The 10000-nt window shown below is 49.6% G+C and overlaps 1 protein-coding gene, 1 long non-coding RNA gene and 1 pseudogene across 2 annotated transcripts in view; all 3 read left to right on the forward strand.

The window, feature by feature from the left end:
* The window catches only part of LOC130078845 (uncharacterized), a 573-nt gene extending 466 nt beyond the window's left edge, over positions 1 to 107 (forward strand). Inside the window, exon 3 of the long non-coding RNA XR_008805977.1 lies at positions 1 to 107. This exon is cut by the window's left edge and continues 3 nt beyond it. This is a non-coding gene — a long non-coding RNA (uncharacterized LOC130078845).
* Positions 1 to 10000, forward strand: part of LOC130078835 (nebulin-like) — a 59378-nt gene that overhangs the window by 25569 nt on the left and 23809 nt on the right. Inside the window, exons 27-35 of the mRNA XM_056244532.1 lie at positions 1093 to 1203; positions 2269 to 2379; positions 3851 to 3961; positions 4837 to 4947; positions 5805 to 5915; positions 7861 to 7971; positions 8242 to 8352; positions 8431 to 8532; positions 8630 to 8728. Of these exons, the coding sequence (XP_056100507.1) occupies positions 1093 to 1203; positions 2269 to 2379; positions 3851 to 3961; positions 4837 to 4947; positions 5805 to 5915; positions 7861 to 7971; positions 8242 to 8352; positions 8431 to 8532; positions 8630 to 8728 (978 nt within the window). The remainder of the gene's footprint in view (positions 1 to 1092; positions 1204 to 2268; positions 2380 to 3850; positions 3962 to 4836; positions 4948 to 5804; positions 5916 to 7860; positions 7972 to 8241; positions 8353 to 8430; positions 8533 to 8629; positions 8729 to 10000) is intronic.
* On the forward strand, positions 1636 to 1752 carry LOC130078846 (5S ribosomal RNA; annotated as a pseudogene).

Consider the following 10000-nt stretch of genomic DNA (forward strand, 5'->3'; position numbering starts at 1 on the left):
ACCTTTAACCCCGGGTCAAAGTCACCTTTAACCCCATGTCAAAGTCACCTTTAACCCCGGGTCAAAGTCACCTTTAACCCTAGGTCAAAGTCCCCTTTAACCCTGGGTCTAAGGTCACCTTTAACCCCGGGCCAAGGTCACCTTTAACCCCGGGTCTAAGGTCACATTTAACCCCGGGCCAAGGTCAGCTTTAACCCCGGGTCAAAGTCGCCTTTAACCCTGGGTCAAAGTCACCTGGGCCAAGGTAACCTTTAACCCCGGGTCAAAGTCACCTTTAACCCCATGTCAAAGTCACCTTTAACCCTGGGCCAAGGTCACATTTAACCCTTGGTCAAAGTCACCTTTAAGCCTGGGCCAAGGTAACCTTTAACCCCGGGTCAAAGTCACGTTTAGCCCCGGGGTCAAACAGTGCCTCAGTTACAAGACACTTTAAAGACACTTTCTTGTCTTAATCTCCAGCAAATACTTATGTTTGCTATTAATTTGATTACTAAATGGTAAATGGACTGCATTTATATAGCGCTTTCACAGACCCAATGGCCACCAAAGCGCTTTACATATTGCCTCACATTCACACACCCGACGGCGGTGTCTGCCATGCAAGGCGCCATCCAGCTCGTCGGGAGCAGCTGGGGTTAGGTGTCTTGCTCATAGACACCTCGACACTTGGTCAGGTGGAACCGGGGATTGAACCACCAACCTTCCGGTTTGTAGACAACCTACATGAACCACTGAGCCACTGCCACATATGATGAAGATTAGAACCCATTAAAGATACTGTGATATAGAGGCCCAAACCTGCATAAATTAAAAATGTAAACATGTAAATGAGGGAGGCGGTCCTTGTGTAGCTCTTGCGCGTCATTGGCCCAAAGCTCATGGATAGAAGCGTTAGTGATAAAAATCAGGATTAAATTTAAGTAAAAATGAATTATTCATGTTTTATCAAGTAATTTATTCCTTTATTTATTGTTCTATTATTAGATTTATTTCTTTATCTATGTTTATTTATTTTTAATGTCTGCAGGTTTGGGGCTCAGTACAGTGAGACCTGATTACCCATGATTCATCAGTGTGTTTGTGTGTTTTCAGAGTAAGTATAAAGAGGCCGGGAGGAAGCAGGCGTCCAGCGCTCTGTATTCACTGCTGCCCGAGACTCTGGAGACACAACACGCCAGAGACGCCACCGACCTCCTGAGTCAGGTACTGCGCTCACATGAGCCGTGTGTCAGCCATGATTCAGCCGTGTGTGAGCCGTGTGTCAGCCGTGTGTCAGCCATGATTCAGCCGTGTGTGAGCCGTGTGTGAGCCGTGTGTCAGCCATGATTCAGCCGTGTGTGAGCCGTGTGTCAGCCATGATTCAGCCGTGTGTGAGCCGTGTGTCAGCCGTGTGTCAGCCATGATTCAGCCGTGTGTCAGCCGTGTGTCAGCCGCGAGTCAGCCGTGAGTCAGCTGCGTGTGTGTGAGCCGTGTGTCAGCCGTGTGTGTGTCAGCCGTGAGTCAGCTGTGTGTCAGCCGCATGTGTCAGCCGTGTGTGAGCCGTGTGTCAGTTGCGTGTCAGACTTGTGTGAGCCGTGTGTCAGCCGTGTGTCAGGATCAGCCCTGCAGGGCGGAAACATTTGCTTTCATACTCTTGCCAGCAGCCATATCACCCTGTAGCCCAAGACTGGTTGCCCACTGAAGCTAAGCAGGGCTGAGCCTGGTTAGTACCTGGATGGGAGACCTCCTGAGAAAACCAGGTTGCTGCTGGAAGAGGTGTTAGTGAGGCCAGCAGGGGGCGCTCACCCTGTGGTCTGTGTGGGTCCTAACGCCCCAGTATACTGACGGGGACACTATACTGTCAAAGAGCACCGTCCTTTAGATGAGACGTTAAACCGAGGCCCTGACTCTCTGTGGTCATTAAAAATCCCATGGCACTTCTCGTAAAGAGTAGGGGTGTTACCCCGGTGTCCTGGCCACATTCCACCCATTGGCCCCTGCCAATCATGGCCTCCTAATAATCCCCATCCACTGAATTGGCTCTATCACTCTCTCTCCTCTCCAACTATAAGCTGGTGTGTGGGGAGCGCACTGGCGCCGTTGTACTGTGGCTGCCGTCGTATCATCCAAGTGGACGCTGCACACTGGTGCTGGTTGAGGAGAGAACCCCTGATATGATTGTAAAGCGCTTTGGGTGTATAGTAGTACATATGAAAGCGCTATATAAATGCCTCATTCATTCATTCATTCATTCATTCATTCATTCATTCATTCATTCATTCATTTCAGAGGAAATACAAGGAGGAGGCCAAGAAAGATGCTTCTGTGAGTCTGTACTCTCTTCTGCCTGAGACGACTGAGACTAAACACGCCAGACACGCCTCTGAACTGCTGAGCGAGGTGAGTGTAATTCACAGTACACATACACACACACACACACACACACACACACACACACACACAATCAAACACTCTCTCACACCCTCTCTCTCTCTCTCTCTCACACACACACACACACACACACACACTGAGCTCACACACACACACACACACACACACACAATCAAACACTCTCTCACACCCTCTCTCTCTCTCTCACACACACACACACACACACACACACTGAGCTCACACACACACACACACACACACACACACACACACACACACAAACACTCTCTCACACCCTCTCTCTCTCTCTCACACACACACACACACACACTGAGCTCACACACACTGAGCTCACACACACACACACACACACACACACACACACAAACACTCTCTCACACCCTCTCTCTCTCTCTCACACACACACACACACACACTGAGCTCACACACACTGAGCTCACACACACACACACACACACACACACACAAACACTCTCTCACACCCTCTCTCTCTCTCTCACACACACACACACTCACTCTCTCTCTCTCTCTCTCTCTCACACACACACACACACTCACTCTCTCTCTCTCTCTCTCTCTCTCTCTCTCTCTCTCTCTCTCACACACACACATACACACACACTCACTCTCTCTCTCACACACACACTCAAAAAAGTTAATCATTTATATATTATATATATAGCTGCACTGGAGTAAACCGTGATGTCATCGTCTTGCTCAGTTCTCATATAATGCTGTCAATGCAGGAGATCAATAATAGTGTTGAATATTAAGTGTCTCCAACTAAGCAAGACAAAAGCCAAAACTCCATCAGTGACAGAATGAAGAAATAAACCTTGGGAGAAACCAGGCTCAGTCGCTCAGTTCTCCTCTGGCCAACCAACCAACAGTGTATGATTATGATTATGATTCAGGCAGAATTATATAATATATATATTATCCAGTTCCATCTGGTTGAAGATCAAGACGAGTCGATGAGGCCTTCACAGGGGAGAGGCTAGATGACCCAATCTCTGCTGGCACTTTCTGTTGTTGGTCCAAAACTGTGGAATCGTCTTCCTGTGTCTTTAAGACTAATATCCACAGAGTCTGTTTTTAAATCTAAGTTAAAAACCTACCTGTTTTCACTGGCTTACAATTGTCCTTGATTTTAATGTTGAATTGTCAAATTGGTGTTTCTGATGTAAACTCCCTTTATCATTTGCTTTGCGGTCTGTCTTGTTTGTAAGATATTTATTCTGTTGTACAGCACAATGGCCAACTACTGTTGCTTTTATTGTGCTATATAAATAAAAGTTGATTGATTGATTGATTGACTTCAGGGATGCGTTGTGGCCGTGTCCAGGCGCAGGTCCTCCATCTGGCCTGGGTCCGGCCTGGGTCCGGCGGACTTCAGGAAACCTCGGGATAAAGACTCTGTGAATTGTCTCATATCATGAATCTGATTGTTTCCTCTCAGCATAAGTACAAGCGGAGCTGCAAACAGGAGAACTCCAGCAGTTTTTACTCTCAGCTGCCGCAAACACAGGAGACGCAGCTCGCCAAACAGATGGCGGATCTCCAGAGTGACGTACGTGTGTGTGTGTGTGTGTGTGTGTGTGATGATGATGTGTGTGTGTGTGTGTGTGTGTGATGATGGTGTGTGTGTGTGTGATGATGATGATGATGATGTGTGTGTGTGTGTGTGTGTGATGATGTGTGTGTGTGTGTGTGTGTGTGTGTGTGTGTTGTAGAATCAGTACCGCAGAGAGACTCAGGAGGATCTGTCTCAGTGTGTGTGTGTGTGTGGTGATGATGATGATGTGTGTGTGTGTGTGTGTGTGTGATGATGATGATGTGTGTGTGTGTGTGTGTGTGTGTGTGATGATGGTGTGTGTGTGTGTGTGTGTGTGTGTGTGTGTGATGATGATGATGTGTGTGTGTGTGTGATGATGGTGTGTGTGTGTGTGATGATGATGATGATGATGATGATGTGTGTGTGTGTGTGATGATAGTGTGTGTGTGTGTGTGTGTGTGTGATGATGGTGTGTGTGTGTGTGTTGTAGAATCAGTACCGCAGAGAGACTCAGGAGGATCTGTCTCAGTGTGTGTGTGTGTGTGTGTGTGTGGTGATGATGATGATGTGTGTGTGTGTGTGTGTGTGTGTGTGTGTGTGTGTGTGTGTGTGTTGTAGAATCAGTACCGCAGAGAGACTCAGGAGGATCTGTCTCAGTGTGTGTGTGTGTGTGTGTGTGGTGATGATGATGATGTGTGTGTGTGTGTGTGTGGTGATGATGATGATGTGTGTGTGTGTGTGTGTGTGTTGTAGAATCAGTACCGCAGAGAGACTCAGGAGGATCTGTCTCAGTGTGTGTGTGTGTGTGTGTGTGTGGTGATGATGATGATGTGTGTGTGTGTGTGTGTGGTGATGATGATGATGTGTGTGTGTGTGTGTGTGTGTTGTAGAATCAGTACCGCAGAGAGACTCAGGAGGATCTGTCTCAGTGTGTGTACTCTCAGCTGCCCGAGACGCTGCACACACAGTTTGTGAAGGAGCTGACGCCGCTCATCAGTGAGGTGAAACACTCTTCCTCTTCCTCATCTTCATCCTCTTCCTCATCCTCATCTTCATCCTCTTCCTCATCCTTTTCCTCATCCTCATCCCCTTCCTCATCTTCATCCTCTTCCTCATCTTCATCCTCTTCCTCATCCTCATCCTCTTCCTCATCTTCCTCATCTTCATCCTCTTCCTCATCTTCATCCTCTTCCTCATCCTCATCTTCCTCATCTTCATCCTCTTCCTCATCTTCATCCTCTTCCTCATCCTTTTCCTCATCCTCATCCCCTTCCTCATCTTCATCCTCTTCCTCATCTTCATCCTCTTCCTCATCCTCATCCTCTTCCTCATCTTCCTCATCTTCATCCTCTTCCTCATCTTCATCCTCATCCTCATCTTCCTCATCTTCATCCTCTTCCTCATCTTCATCCTCTTCCTCATCTTCATCCTCTTCCTCATCTTCATCCTCTTCCTCATCCTTTTCCTCATCCTCTTCCTCATCCTCATCCTCTTCCTCATCTTCCTCATCTTCATCCTCTTCCTCATCTTCATCCTCTTCCTCATCCTTTTCCTCATCCTCATCCTCATCTTCATCCTCTTCCTCGTCTTCATCCTCATCCTCATCTTCATCATCTTCCTCATCTTCATCCTCTTCCTCATCCTTTTCCTCATCCTCATCCTCTTCCTGATCTTCATCCTCATCCTCATCCTCTTCCTCATCTTCATCCTCTTCCTCATCTTCATCCTCTTCATCCTCTTCCTCATCTTCATCCTCTTCCTCATCCTTTTTCTCATTCTCTACCTCATCCTCTTCCTCATCTTCATCCTCTTCCTCATCCTCTTCCTCTTCCTCATCCTCTTATATTCTTGATTGTAGAACAAATATAAGGCGGATGGAAAAAAGGAGATGCAGAACTGCCTTTACTCCCGTCTACCTCAAACCAGTGAGACACAACACGCCCGCGAGCTCACACAGCTCTACAGTCAGGTACACACACACACACACACACACACACAGCTCTACAGTCGGGTACACACACACACACACACACACACACACACAGCTCTACAGTCAGGTACACACACACACACACACACACACACAGCTCTACAGTCAGGTACACACACACACACACACACACACACAGCTCTACAGTCAGGTACACACACACACACACACACACACACACAGCTCTACAGTCGGGTACACACACACACACACACACAGCTCTACAGTCAGGTACACACACACACAGCTCTACAATCAGGTACACACACACACACAGCTCTACAGTTGGGTACACACACACACACAGCTCTACAGTCGGGTACACACACACACACAGCTCTACAGTCGGGTACACACACGCACACACACACACAGCTCTACAGTCAGGTACACACACACACACACACACACACACACACACACAGCTCTACAGTCGGGTACACACACACACACACACACACACACAGCTCTACAGTCAGGTACACACACACACACACACAGCTCTACAGTCGGGTACACACACGCACACACACACACACACACAGCTCTACAGTCAGGTACACACACACACACACACACAGCTCTACAGTCGGGTACACACACACACACACACACACACACACAGCTCTACAGTCGGGTACACACACACACACACACACACACAGCTCTACAGTCAGGTACACACACACACACACACACACACACACATACAGCTCTACAGTCGGGTACACACACGCACACACACACACACAGCTCTACAGTCAGGTACACACACACACACACACACACACACACAGCTCTACAGTCGGGTACACACACACACACACACACACACACACACAGCTCTACAGTCAGGTACACACACACACACAGCTCTACAATCAGGTACACACACACACACAGCTCTACAGTCGGGTACACACACACACACAGCTCTACAGTCGGGTACACACACACACACAGCTCTACAGTCGGGTACACACACACACACACACACACAGCTCTACAGTTGGGTACACACACACGCACAGCTCTACAGTCGGGTACACACACACACACAGCTCTACAGTCGGGTACACACACACACACAGCTCTACAGTCGGGTACACACACACACACAGCTCTACAGTCGGGTACACACACGCACACACACACACAGCTCTACAGTCAGGTACACACACACACACACACACAGCTCTACAGTCGGGTACACACACACACACACACACACAGCTCTACAGTCGGGTACACACACACACACACACACACACACACACACACACAGCTCTACAGTCAGGTACACACACACACACACACACAGCTCTACAGTCGGGTACACACGCACACACACACACACACAGCTCTACAGTCAGGTACACACACACACACACACAGCTCTACAGTCGGGTACACACACACACACACACACACAGCTCTACAGTCGGGTACACACACACACACACACACACACACAGCTCTACAGTCAGGTACACACACACACACACACACACACACACAGCTCTACAGTCGGGTACACACACGCACACACACACACACAGCTCTACAGTCAGGTACACACACACACACAGCTCTACAGTCAGGTACACACACACGCACACACACACTCAGCTCTACAGTCAGGTACACACACACACACACACACACACACACACACAGCTCTACAGTCAGGTACACACACACACACACACAGCTCTACAGTCAGGTACACACACACACACACACACACACACACACAGCTCTACCGTCAGGCACACACACACACACACACACACACACACACAGCTCTACAGTCAGGTACACACACACACACACACACACACACACAGCTCTACAGTCAAGTACACACACACACACTCACACCACTGACGCTGCTGTGTGTGTGTGTGTGTGTGACTGTGTGCAGAAGAGCTATAAGGACTCGGGTAAACCGGACGCTCAGGTGTGTCTCTATGCTCAGATGCCGCAGACCATCGAGACGCTGTTCGCTAAAGAAGTGTCCAAACAGCAGAGTGACGTGAGTGTGTGTGTGTTATTGTGAGAGTGTGTGTTATTGTGAGAGAGTGTGTGTGCGTGTGTGTGTGTGTGTGTGTGTGTGTGTGTGTGTGTGTGTGTGTGTGTGTGTGTGTGTGTGTGTGAAAGTGAGTGTGTGAAAGTGAGTGTGTAAGTGTGTGAGTTTGAGTGTCTTTGTGAGTGTGTGTGTGTGAGTGTGTGTGTGTGTGTGTGTGTGTGTGTGTGTGTGTGTGTTAGTGTTGTATTGTGTGTATAATCAATATTCTCTCTGTAGAAACTCTATAAAGAGAAGTTTAACTCAGAGAAAGGCAAGTCAAACTACACACAGATGAAGGATCTTCCCGACGTCACACACGCGATACAGGTCAACAAACACCAGAGCGAGGTAAACACACACACACACACACACACACACACACACACACACACACGCAGGTGAAACTGAGCTCTGTTGTTGCTGAAGGTTGAGTATCGCAGAGGGAAAGAGGAACTTCATAAATACAGTGATGTGACTGACAGACCCGACATCCTGAACGCTGCTCATGCCAGCAAACTCGCCAGTGACGTGAGTGACGCACGTACACACACTCACACACACAGACACACACACACACACACACACCAGTGTTTACATGTCATGAGTAATGTGTGTCTCCTCACAGGTGGCCTACAGGAGTAAAGCGCAGGCGTTTGACCAGCGAGAGCTTCTGCAGCGACCCGACATACAACACGCCAAACACGCCACACAGCTGGCCAGTCAGGTGACGCTCATACCCGACATACAACACGCCAAACACGCGACACAGCTGGCCAGTCAGGTGACGCTCATACCCGACATACAACACGCCAAACACGCCACACAGCTGGCCAGTCAGGTGACGCTCATACCCGACATACAACACGCCAAACACGCCACACAGCTGGCCAGTCAGGTGACGCTCATACCCGACATACAACACGCCAAACACGCCACACAGCTGGCCAGTCAGGTGACGCTCATACCTGACATACAACACGCTAAACACGCCACACAGCTGGCCAGTCAGGTGACGCTCATACCCGACATACAACACGCCAAACACGCCACACAGCTGGCCAGTCAGGTGACGCTCATACCCGACATACAACACGCCAAACACGCCACACAGCTGGCCAGTCAGGTGACGCTCATACCTGACATACAACACGCTAAACACGCCACACAGCTGGCCAGTCAGGTGACGCTCATACCCGACATACAACACGCCAAACACGCCACACAGCTGGCCAGTCAGGTGACGCTCATACCCGACATACAACACGCCAAACACGCCACACAGCTGGCCAGTCAGGTGGCGCTCATACCTGACATACAACACGCTAAACACGCCACACAGCTGGCCAGTCAGGTGACGCTCATACCCGACATACAACACGCCAAACACGCCACACAGCTGGCCAGTCAGGTGACGCTCATACCCGACATACAACACGCCAAACACGCCACACAGCTGGCCAGTCAGGTGGCGCTCATACCTGACATACAACACGCTAAACACGCCACACAGCTGGCCAGTCAGGTGACGCTCATACCCGACATACAACACGCCAAACACGCCACACAGCTGGCCAGTCAGGTGACGCTCATACCCGACATACAACACGCCAAACACGCCACACAGCTGGCCAGTCAGGTGACGCTCATACCCGACATACAACACGCCAAACACGCCACACAGCTGGCCAGTCAGGTGACGCTCATACCCGACATACAACACGCCAAACACGCCACACAGCTGGCCAGTCAGGTGACGCTCATACCCGACATACAACACGCCAAACACGCCACACAGCTGGCCAGTCAGGTGACGCTCATACCCGACATACAACACGCCAAACACGCCACACAGCTGGCCAGTCAGGTGACGCTCATACCCGACATACAACACGCCAAACACGCCACACAGCTGGCCAGTCAGGTGACGCTCATACCCGACATACAACACGCCAAACACGCCACACAGCTGGCCAGTCAGGTGACGCTCATACCCGAC

The sequence above is a fragment of the Rhinichthys klamathensis genome, unplaced genomic scaffold (assembly GCF_029890125.1).
Source record: "Rhinichthys klamathensis goyatoka isolate OS25496 unplaced genomic scaffold, OSU_Roscu_1.1 h1tg001002l_1, whole genome shotgun sequence".
NCBI classification, from domain to species: domain Eukaryota; kingdom Metazoa; phylum Chordata; class Actinopteri; order Cypriniformes; family Leuciscidae; genus Rhinichthys; species Rhinichthys klamathensis.